The sequence below is a fragment of the Helianthus annuus genome, chromosome 11, assembly GCF_002127325.2.
Source record: "Helianthus annuus cultivar XRQ/B chromosome 11, HanXRQr2.0-SUNRISE, whole genome shotgun sequence".
Classification (NCBI taxonomy): domain Eukaryota; kingdom Viridiplantae; phylum Streptophyta; class Magnoliopsida; order Asterales; family Asteraceae; genus Helianthus; species Helianthus annuus.
Genome location: NC_035443.2, coordinates 39488601 through 39500721, shown reverse-complemented (window position 1 = coordinate 39500721; position 12121 = coordinate 39488601). Strand labels below are relative to the sequence as shown.

Here is a 12121-nt window from a genome sequence, read left to right as displayed (position 1 = left end):
TTTTAGGGCGTTATCATGGGTTGTTATACATTGAGTTGACCTTCCTACAAAGCGGTTGCCTTGACATCCTTTGTACTCTAAACGCAAAGTGTGTATTCCGTTCGAGAGCCCTCGAATGGTGGACATCCGAGCGAAACGCTCGTGGGAATGAGGTCGCCTTTGCCTTACCTTAGGCTGACCGGAAGAGGTTAATGAAAGATGAGTTTTGCCTCCCCGTGAACTTCAAAAACTGGAGAATGAATTCTGGAATTTTAAGCAAATAGGGAATGACAACGCTGGTCTGACAGCACGATTCAAGCAGCTTAGTGCTCTGTGTTCTGGCCAAGTCGACTCTATCGACAAGGCTATCCCAAAGTACATCCGATGCCTCCCACCTACCATTATGAACCTAGTCGAGTCTGTTTCCCCAAAAACCCTCCAGGACACATTTTGTTTTACTGACAAGCTCAACAATAATTGTGTTCTCCATGGAACTTCTAAAAAGGTTCCATCGAAGAATGCTCACCAAGCTACTACTGATACCACCACCACTGAATCACCCAAGCCATCATCCTCCATAAGCAAAGGTAAGAAGCGGAAGGCTTCAAGCCAAAATTGTGTGGTAGTCACTCCGCAAAACCTCAAACCACTCCAATCAGTCGCTGCTACTCTTCACCCTGAACCATAAAGAAAAGCCTACACTAGGACTCAACCCAAGTGTAACACTTGTTTCTATCACCACCCAACCAACGCACCATGCCGCTTATGTACAAACTGCAATCGATTTGGGCACTTTGCCAACTAATGTCATAAACCACCTACCAATCAAAACCAAGCCATTGTAGCCCAAAACCCCACACCGAAGCAAGCCTAACCTCAGGCCGCTACTGTTCAATCATGCTTCAAGTATGGCGATCTTAACCATCTCGCCAACGTTTGTCCTCAATGCACTAACAACAACAACCAACAGCAGCAGCAGAAGCAGAAGCCTTAGCAAGCTCGGGGCAGAGCCTTCGTCATCACCGCTGCCCAAGCTCAGAATGCCAACGATGTCATAAACGGTACGTTTCTCGTCAACAATGTCTATGCTTCATGTTTATTTGATACTTGCGCGGATAAAAGTTTTGTATCTGTTGAATTCGAGCCTTTGCTTAAGTGTAGATGTTCTAAGTTGCCTAAATCATTCGCTGTCAAAATCACTATTGATTCCGTCCTCTCTAAGTGTTCTTTAAATCTTAACGACCAAACATTTTCAATTGACCTCATACCTATGCAAATAGGTAGTTTCGATATCATAGTAGGCACGGATTGGCTTAGGCGAGTTCGTGCTAAAGTTGTTTGCTCCGATAAGTTCATTCGTCTTCCCCTTCCTAATGGTGATTCTTTACACATCTATGGTGAGAAACCTTCTAAAGGTCTTAAGCTAATGTCGTGTACCCAAGCAAACAAATACTTGTGCAAGGGTTCTTTCGCCTTTCTTGCCCACGTTGTGGAAAAGAAGGATAAAGGCTCAAGCATAAGTGATGTTCCTGTCGTTTGTGACTTTCTTGATGTTTTCCTGACGATCTTCCTGGTCCTCCTCCCGCTCATTCAGTTGATTTTCGTATCGATTTAGTGTCGGGCGCTACGCCCGTCGCTAAGTCTCCCTATCGTCTAGCCCCTTCGGAGATGCAAGAGCTATCTAACTAACTTCAAGAGCTTCTTAATAAAGGCTTTATATGCCCTAGTACTTCTCCTTAGGGCGCTCCCGTTCTGTTCGTCAAGAAGAAAAATGGATCATTTTGGATGTACATTGACTATCGTGAGCTCAACAAACTTACATTCAAAAACCGATATCCTCTTCCACACATCGATGACCTCTTCGATCAATTACAAGGTGCGATATGCTTTTCCAAAATTGATCTTCATTCTGCTTATCATTAACTTCGAGTCATCGAAGAAGATATACCCAAAACCACGTTTCGTACATGTTATGATCATTACGAGTTCATGGTCATGCCTTTTGGTTTGACCAACGCAACTGCGGTTTTCATGGATTTGATGAACCGTGTGTGCAAGGCTTATCTAGACCTTTTCGTGACCGTTTTCATCGATGATATCCTCATCTATTCCAAGACTCAAGAAGAGCATGAGGCGACACTTGCATCTTATCCTTCAGCTTTTGCGTGCTGAACGTCTTTACGCCAAATTCTCCAAGTGCGAATTTTGGTTAAAATAAGTCCAATTCCTTGGTCATACCGTCAACAAACTTGGTATTCACGTTGACCCTGCAAAGATTGAAGCTGTGAAGAATTGGATTGCTCCTAAGTCTCCGTCTGAAATCCATTCGTTTCTTGGTCTAGCTGGTTACTATCATCGTTTCATTTTAAACTTCTCGAAAATCATCGTTCCTCTTACTTCCTTGACTCAAAAAGATAAACCTTTTGTTTGGGGTCCCGAATAAGAGGAATCTTTCCAAACGCTCAAGGACATGCTTTGCAATGCTCCTATCCTTGCTCTTCCCGATGGTAACGAGGACTTCGTCGTGTATTGTGATGCTTCAAACCAAGGTCTTGGTTGCGTTCTCCTGCAACGGGACAAGGTTATCGCTTACGCATCAAGGCAACTCAAAATACACGAGAAAAACTACAATACGCACAATCTTGAACTTGGTGCGTTTTTTTTTTCATTGAAGATATGCCGACACTACCTTTATGGTACTAAGTGTGTGGTCTTCACCAACCATAAGAGCCTTCAGCACATCTTCAACCAAAAGGAACTGGATATGCGTCAGCGTCACTGGGTAGAGTTGTTAAATGACTACGACTGTGAAATTCGCTACCATCCAGTTAAGAAAAATGTCGCGGCCGATGCACTTAGTCATAAAACTCATGTCAAGAGTGTTCGTTGCTTCCAACTCGTCGACGATCTTTGAAACTGCATTCTAGAAGCTCAATACTCATTTGTAAACGAGGGTAACCTCTATAACGAGATGCAATGTGGTGCTGAAGAAAGTCTTGTAACCAAATCCGATGGTATTCTATACTATCTTGATCGTGTTTGGGTTCCTACTCGTGATAACTTTCGAGAACTTCTGATGAAGGAGGCACACAAGTCAAGGTATTCTATTCACCCTGGTGCTGATAAGATGTATCACGACATGCGTACATATTATTGGTAGCCTGGAATGAAGAAAGATATCACCACCTTTGTTTCCAGGTGTCTCACTTTTTCCAAGGTCAAAGCTAAACATCAACATCCCTCTGGCTTGCTCGAACAACCAGAAATTCTTGTCTAGAAATGGGAGAGTATCGCAATGGACTTTATTACTAATTCCTTGTACATCGTCTGGTCATGATAGTATTTGGGTGATCATTGATCGATTAACCAAATCTGGTCACTTTCTCCCCATTCGTGAGATAACAAGGTCGAGAAATTGGCTTGTATCTACACGGATGAAGTCATTTTTGGTCATGGTATCCCCATTGACATCATCTCAGATCGTGATGGTCGTTTCACTTCTCGTCTTTGGCAAACGTTTCAATTCACTCTTGGTACTCATCTCAATCTTAGTACCACTTTTCATCCCCCATCCGATGGTCAAACCGAGCGTACTATCCAAACTCTAGAGGATATGTTTCGTTCTTGCGTAATCAATTTTGGTGGCAACTAGGATATGCACTTGCCTTTGATCGAATTCTCGTATAATAACAATTACCACGCGAGTATTCAAATGGCACTGTTCGAGGCATTGTATGGTCGTAAGTGTCATTTGCCTATTTGTTGGCACGAGATCGAAGAAGCTCAAATCACCGGTCCTGAGCTTATTCAAGAGACGACGGACAAGATTTTACCAATTCGAGACACCTTGCATAAAGCCAGGAGCCGACAAGAGAGTTACGCTGACAAGCGTCGCAAACCTTTGGAATTCAACGTTGGTGACTTTGTACTTCTCAAGGTATCCCCTTGGAAGGGTGTAGTTCGATTTGGTAAGAAAGGGAAACTCGCTCCACGTAGGTCCATTCAAGATTCTTGAAAGGATTGGTGAGGTAGCATATCGACTGGACCTACCTCAAGAGCTTAACAATGTTCATCCTACCTTTCACATCTCCAACCTAAAGAAATGTCTAGCTGAAGAAGGACTTCAAGTTCCACTCGAAGATCTTCAAATCAACGACACCTTGCACTTCGTGGAGAAACCCGTCGAGATCATGGATTGAGGTGTCAAACAATTGAGGCATAGTCGAATTCTTATTGTTAAGGTACAATGGGAAGGAAAACATGGCGTTGAGTTTACTTGGGAACTCGAAAGTGAAATAAAGAATAAGTATCCACATCTGTTCATTGCATCTTCCTAAATTTCAGGACGAAATTTCCTAAAGGATGGGAGACTGTAACACCTCGCTTTTGTAGCTTTCCTTATTTTAGAAAGTTTGTTGTACTTTCCATTTATGGAAACTTGAATCATAATGAAAACTTGACCTTTTATACACTTGTGTTATTCGTAATGTGTAAATACTTGTTAAACATTCGTGATACATGCATACTTGATACAATTTATAGTCAAATTCATACATGTTTATACATACAAATTTCATTTATAGATTCATTTATTTATGCACAACAGTTATACGTTGCACGTATACGCTTAAAACCGACAACAATACGCAACTTTGAATTTCGAGCATAAGGGCTTGTCCCTCTCGCACGAGAGGTCCCTGTCGCCCCAAATGTTGCATTCGTCTCAATTACTACTCGTCCTAAACTAGTCCCTCAGTCTATAAATACCAACTCATTTCCTTAATTTCAAACCTTCAAGCTCTGAAATTCTCTCTCAAATCTAACTTCAAGCATTTCTCTTGAACTTGTTCTAGCTACTTTCAAGTGAGTTCTATACTCACTAAGCCTCTAATTTCTTCTTTATCTTCTACTTCTTCTGATTTTTATATTTTTACAAGATTCTTCACTATCTTTCACTTGGTTTCTCAGATTTGCTTTGGGAACCTGATATTAACTCTCAAATCATTGAGGACCAAGCTGAGAAGTGAAGTTAATCTTCCAAACTTTTGTAAACAAAACTTTTTAACTTTGAACTCGACCGAATCTGAGGTTCTCTGAGCTCACAAGCTAAGTCAATAGATGTGGTTTCAAGTTAGAACCAATTCTAGCCGAGAAGGTAATCAGTTCAACCAAAACCAAACTGATTTCACCTTGAAACAGCTCCAGTCGTCCGAGATGATTGCCCACTCGCCCGAGAGGATAACCCTCTCGCGCGAGAGGGGACTTTCTGTCGTCCGAAACAGACTTTTCACCAAGTTCCAACGTTTCTAAGTGTTGAATGATTATCCAGATCCCTATCTTCAATATAGACGATTCTGGAATATCAGTGTGTGATCTGTGGGAGCATTGGCTTCCAACCTAGTTCCACCACCTCATTTAACTCGTAAAACGAACACTCAAACAATCTCCTAGACCTAGAATAAGCTAACCCCACCCAACTACCAACACTTGGATTCACTTCCTTCCATGTAGCGTCAGCGCACTCGGGTTGTTCTTATTTGGTTGTTTTGTTACCATTTACATTCTGTTATTTCATTTCCGTTTTCATGACCAACCAGTCAGTTAACTAAGTTAACTGATTTGTGCTTTAGTGAACAATAACGAGGTTATTACCTCCATGCATGACTTCTATGAGCTTTATGAGCATTCTGGACTGATAATGTAGTAATATTATAACTAAATAATGTAAGCATAACTGATTCATAGTTAAAACGTTCAAACGAGAACCAGTTCACCAAACAGTCCCTTTCGCGCGACAGGGTGGTTCCACCCGCACGAATGGCCTGTCGTCCTAACTGTCCTCTCATCCGAACAGTTTGTATTTCGGTTTCCCGTTATTCTGCTTCCGCGTTCCTTGTCATTGATTCTGTCGGGCAAACTAGGACCCGTAAAATCACATAAACTCAGTGCCGGGACAAGTGCACAGATAGAATATACTTTTTGATTACCCATACTTTCGTATTATACTAAGTACTTTAATTCTGTATCATAATCCCTTGTTCCAACTCCAACTCACGCCTCCGTTTGCCCTGTAGGGTAACCTTGGTGATCCTGTACTAATACCTTGGTGTTCCTGTACTACGTCAACCATTCTACGCTCGCGGAATTTCTAAAGAAGATTTAGCAAAACCGTGGTTATACTCTAACTCCCTTTTTTTCCATTAAAAACTTTGGGTGCAATATGTTTATCTAAACCTTCTGGGGTAGCCCAGTTGGCCAGCCTCACCCAGCCTCTTCCTGAGGTCACCGGTTTGATTCCCGGCAATGCCCTTATGGGGTGTTGGGGCTCTTCACCGTGGGTAATCACCGCCAGGCAGCTATGGGGCTAAGCTAGCTTGCGGAGTTGCAATACTCCGGCGGATGGGAGGTCCGTGCAACTACCCCCCCCCCCCCCACTGCAATATGTTTATCTATTAACCTACACAGTTACAGTTAAACTTTTATAGAAAATGCATAAACAATCCAATACATGCATGCATACGTTATACTTGATTCGTTAATCTGGGATTATTCTTTTGTGATAAACTTGTCATTAACTTCATACAAGCCTACCCTTAACATGTATAGCGCTATAGGAGTAATGCACCACCCATGAACGTGAGGTCATGTTAAGTCTTTAAACATTGCGTTAAACCTTGGGTTGACTTGAATATTCACATGCCAGTTTTATGTTAATCTTGTTAACTTAGTTTGTCATGTGGATTTGTTTAGATCTTTTATACTTGTTAGGTCCAGAAGTTTTACGCTTATCTTTATTGTATCAATTTATGTATTAATTGGGTTTAGATTAGGTTTTGGGCTTGGGCTAGGCCATGTGGGCCAATAGGGTAGAGGCTCCTATAAATAGTCTTATCTAGGTTATTGTAGTAGAGCTCTCCTATTTAGTAGTCATGTAATCCCCAAAGGAGAACCTTGTACCCGACAATCCTAGAGATTGTGTGCAAGGTTCTCGAAGATCATACCAGACAGCCCTTGAGACTGTGTGCGATCTAAGCAGCGGCACCAAGTTATGTAATGATAAATTTCTTTTTGTTCATTCGGTTTGATCTTATATTCCGCATTCGATTGAACCGTTTAGTGATATCTCGGGTTTTTCGGGACTAACAAGTGGTATCAGAGCCATTGAAGTCTTTCAAAGGCTCGGTTTTGATGTCACTTGAAGAATGAGAAGATACGTTGCACAGTGTCGGGGGATGTGTGTGTTCGTAAATGGAGATCTCGGTTTATGAAACTTGATATTCATTCACAGATCTCAAAATATAAGACCTGCTGATGTTTTTGTTCAGTCCAGAGAATTTATTCATCAACAAAACCAAAACTTTGGTTAAAATACATGGATGGCATTCTGCTCTTCTTTTTGTCTACACACACCTAAGAATATTTCCGCCGCCAAACTGAACGAAGATGGATCTGTGAAGGGAGGTGTTCACTGTGATTGTGAACTTTGATAGGGAGTAAAAGAGGTCCGGTGGCCGGAGATAGTTGCAGGTAACCGAAGATGAAGTTGAAAGTCGGAGGTGACGACATTGTTAGGTGTACGGTGTCGAACAAAGACAAAGATGATGATCGGCGGAGGTCGTCGGAGACGATGACCGATGTTCGATGGACTTCGGAGTGTATCGAAGGTCGTGATTTTGAACGAGAGTCCAGGTATGTGTTCGTACCGGCGACAACGATCGGAGAAGAAGACGGCGACAGAGGTAGTTTGAAGAGGATCGAGATGAAGCAGGTGGATTGCGGTGACTCATGGCAGTGATGTTGGTTCTTGTGGTGAAAACGAAGGAGCAGGATGAATGGTGGGTGAACGATGAATAGAGGTGTGGACGGAGACTGAATGGCGGTGTCTGAAATGCGTCTGAAAGTAATGACCGGTGTTCGCCGGGATGGTGATCGGTGACCGGTGAAAGAACGTTAAAGATGAAGATGTATTATGATATGATGATTACGGATGCTCTCAAATGTTTGGGACAATGATCACGGATGGTTGATGATGATGTCATGTGACATCAGGTAAGATAATGTTGGAATGTTCCTTGACGGTTGTGCACATGATGTCTCATCATGGTCAAAAACCCTAACAATTATGAGCCATTGGATGATTGATTGATCCACGGTCTGAAATAAAGGAAATGTTTCAACTTCAGTGCAGAATGATTGTGGGGACCGTGGTGGCATCTGATTACGGAATGGACAGGATATCAATTGGGTTTAATACTAGCCAATATACATGAGCCCAGGTTCAACATTTTTAATTGGATTAATAGGATGCATCAATTTTATTTTATTTTGATGGGCTCAGCATTTAACTTTCGGTGGTTCGAATTAATTTCTCACTTGGGCCGTGAGTGTGCTTTTGATTGGGCGTGGATTGTGAATGTGCTTTGGGCTATGCGTGGATGGCGATTTTAAGCACATTTAAAAAAAACATTGCAGAATTGTGTTTTTGCGCAACTTGAATACCAGACGAATCACTTGAATCCGTGTGTTCTTGTTAGTGAATCAATACATTTGCATCCGAGACCTCAGTCATTCGTCCGACATCACATTCATATTCTTTTCATCCGAGATACGTTGATGTTCATTGTTGGGCGACTAAAAGGAGAAGACCCAAAACTGGAGGACATCTAAACCGCAATAAAGATAGCATAAAACTAGGGGGAGATTGTTAGGTCCAGAAGTTTTATGCTTATCTTTATTGTATTAATTTATGTATTAATTGGGTTTAGATTAGGTTTTGGGCTTGGGCTAGGCCATGTGGGCCAATAGGGTAGAGGCTCCTATAAATAGTCTTATCTAGGTTATTGTAGTAGAGCACTCCTATTTAGTAGTCATGTAATCCCCAAAGGAGAACCTTGTACCCGACAATCCTAGAGATTGTGTGCAAGGTTCTCGAAGATCGTACCAGACAGCCCTTGAGACTGTGTGCGATCTAAGCAGCGGCACCAAGTTATGTAATGATAAATTTCTTTTTGTTCATTCGGTTTAATCTTATATTCCGCATTCGATTGAACCGTTGAGTGATATCTCGGGTTTTTCGGGACTAACAATACTTATGCCATGTATTAAACTTGTATACTCGCCAATATTTTTGTATTGAACCATGTATTTTAAACATATTGCAGGATAATGATGATATTAAAATGGGCGTAGCGAGGATGCTTTAGATACACATTAGACATCATTAGATTATGTTGTTGTATCAAATTTTAAACTATGTTGTACATTGTTTATCGCCTTGTTGTTGTATTTGAATTTCCATTGTATTGTAACTTGACTAAGTTGTTATGAAATGGAGTCAGTTTATTTAAATTATTGTCACTTTTAGTGTTATGTTGCAATGAGCAATCTCGTTTTTGTCTCACTCCGATGTTTCCGCCATCGGTTGACGCGGGAGGGACCAAGTTGGCCCTATAAATGCTGAACCTTGGGACTGAAGCTTGTACACCATTTCGCTCAAACTTTGACGAAAACTTCTACTTCTATTATCCATTTCTTAGTATTACACCCCTAAATCTTGTAAAGCTTTGCCCTGTTGTAAGTGTTTTAACCCCTAATCGCTGATTCGATACCCTATCCGATCGATCCTGAACCCAGCAACAGATGTCAAGGTGATGCCTGAATAAGGCTACACTTTGTTAACTACGCTGGGGTTTTGATCCCCTGATGTATCGATAAAGTTTGAGTTGGGTTATTATACTAACATGTGTGCATTGTATACTTTATTAGGACCTCAGGAATTATACTAGAAATTATGCCAGGAGGATTTTAGTTAAAACTCTAAGTCTACAAAGTGAGTCATTCTTTCTTTTTACTAAATGCTTTACAAAACTCTAAACGTTTTTTCAGTTATACTTATAGTGATTAAGTATTTGTATTCTGCAATTACTACTAGTATGTGGGGTTTTGTATACATTACTTTAATTTTCACCATTAGGAAATGGGTTAGCCAATGTGTGATATGACCATAGTCATAGATCCGATCGAGTTACAAATACCGAATGGAGTATTTGTTAGATATAAACAATGTAATCACCCTTGATACTGTAAAATATAATAATATGTCTTTTTATAAAATTGAATGAACTCATCAGTATTTTTCGCTAATAAAATGTTTTCAAACGCGTTTCAGGTAACTTACTGTGAAGGTAATAGAAGCCTGCTATGGAGCACTGAAGGCTTAAATAAAGTGGCTACGATTAGCTGAATAAAAGAATAAATTTATGTTTTTAGCAAGTAGGGTTTATCCCTATAAAAAGATTTAAATGTGACATGGGTTTTATCCCATTTGTTTAATATTAAAAGTTTGGTGCTTTACAAACTCCGAAATTATTTCTTAACTACGATCACGATGATACATTCCGCTGCAAATTTAATAAACACCGATACCACCTGTTACTAGCTCACGGCTCCCGCCCAAGGTGTGGTCGGGGGCTGTGACAAATGAAATTCCCAAAACTATGGAGAAAATGGGTTGGCGTGTGTTTAAAGTCAAGTTGGGCCTCGGTTTTGGTGAATGGGTCTCCCACATCAGAGTTCAAGCTACAAAGAGGATTAAGACAAGGTGACCCGCTATCACATTTTCTATTTATTCTTGCTATGGAAGCACAAGACGTAATTATGACTAGGGCCGGTAAAAGAGGGGCTTTTAAAGGTATAAAAGTTCCAAATAAGGGACCATGTATATCTCATTTACACTATGCAGAAGACGTAATATTCATGAGGGAATGGTCCGAAACAAATATATTGAATCTCAATAGAATCTTGAGATGCTTCTATTTGTGTTCGGGGTTAAAAGTGGACCTAAACAAATCAAGTTTATATGGAGTGGGAGTGGAAGAGGAAGAAATTGAAAGAATGGCTAGAAAGCTAAAGTGTAAGAAAGGGAATATGTCGTTTGGTTTTCTAGGATTGGCCATAGGTGCAAACATGAAACGAGTAAAATTTTGGAAACCCGTTGCGGAGAAGTTCAACACGAAATTACCGGCTAGGAAGGCTAAATGTCTATCGTTCACCGAAAGATTCGTCTTAGCAAAAGCGGTAATGGGAGCTTTACCAAACTACTACTTCTCGATATACTTAGCCCCAAAGAAAGTCATAAAATCTTTAGACGCAATTCATAGAGACTTTATATGGGGAAGGAAAGATGGGAAGAATAAGATTCATTGGATCGCATGGAATAAAGTGGTAAGATCAAAAAAATATGGAGGATTTGGCACCGGCAGATTAAGAAGTGCAAATCTGGTTTTCATGGTAAAGTGGGGATGGAAGTATAAGATGAACCGAAGACACTATGGGTGAAAGTTATAAAGAGAATACAAGAAAATAAAAGATGCATCAGACACATACCAGTTAATAATAAAATTGCAGGTACATGGAAAGATATAGTTGTTGCACGCAAAGAACTTGATAATATGGGAATAAACTTGAAAGAAAGATTGGCAGCAAAGGTGGGAGATGGAAGAAAGGTGAAGTTTTGGCTAGATAATTGGGCTGGTGGGCTGTTGTTTATGGATCGCTACCCGGAACTATTCAGGATTGCAAAATCTAAACAGGATAACGTGCCAGAATGTGCTATAAGATTAGATGACAAAACCCTGTGGAACATCGGCTGGACTCGGCCTCCAAACAATGAAGTCGAGAGGGCTAAATGGACCGGAATGCTTAATGTTCTATGTTATGTCAGATTCACCACAGGGACATATCGATGGGGATAAAGGATAGATGAATGGGAAGAATTCTCAGTAGCGACTGTAAGGAACCAGATTATAATACAATCGGAAAGCGAACATGAGGTGCAATGGTCTTATTAGAATACTTGGGTGTCGGCACAGATTAACTACTTCACATGGAGGGCGGCTATAGGAAGAATTCCAGTTAAACACGAACTAATGAAAAGAGGTATCCGAATAAATAACTACATGTGCCCGAGGTGTGATTCATATGACGAGCCGGTTGCGCATTTAATCAGCGGATGCACTATGTCGAAATCAGTGTGGTGGAACATCCTCGCTTGGCTAAAACTGCTTACTTCAACAACTTTAGCTCATGCGAAAAGATTCTGGCATATATAAGGTCTAGCAGGATCAGAAGATTGGAAGAAAAT

At 40.8% G+C, this 12121-nt stretch overlaps 1 protein-coding gene across 1 annotated transcript; it reads left to right on the top strand.

The window, feature by feature from the left end:
- The first annotated feature begins 10458 nt into the window (after window positions 1-10458).
- LOC110888086 lies at window positions 10459-11732 on the top strand. The gene is made up of 2 exons (XM_022135627.1): window positions 10459-11248; window positions 11386-11732. Exons 1-2 carry the CDS (start codon window positions 10459-10461, stop codon window positions 11730-11732), a joined length of 1137 nt encoding a protein of 378 aa, XP_021991319.1.
- Window positions 11733-12121: the final 389 nt, after the last annotated feature.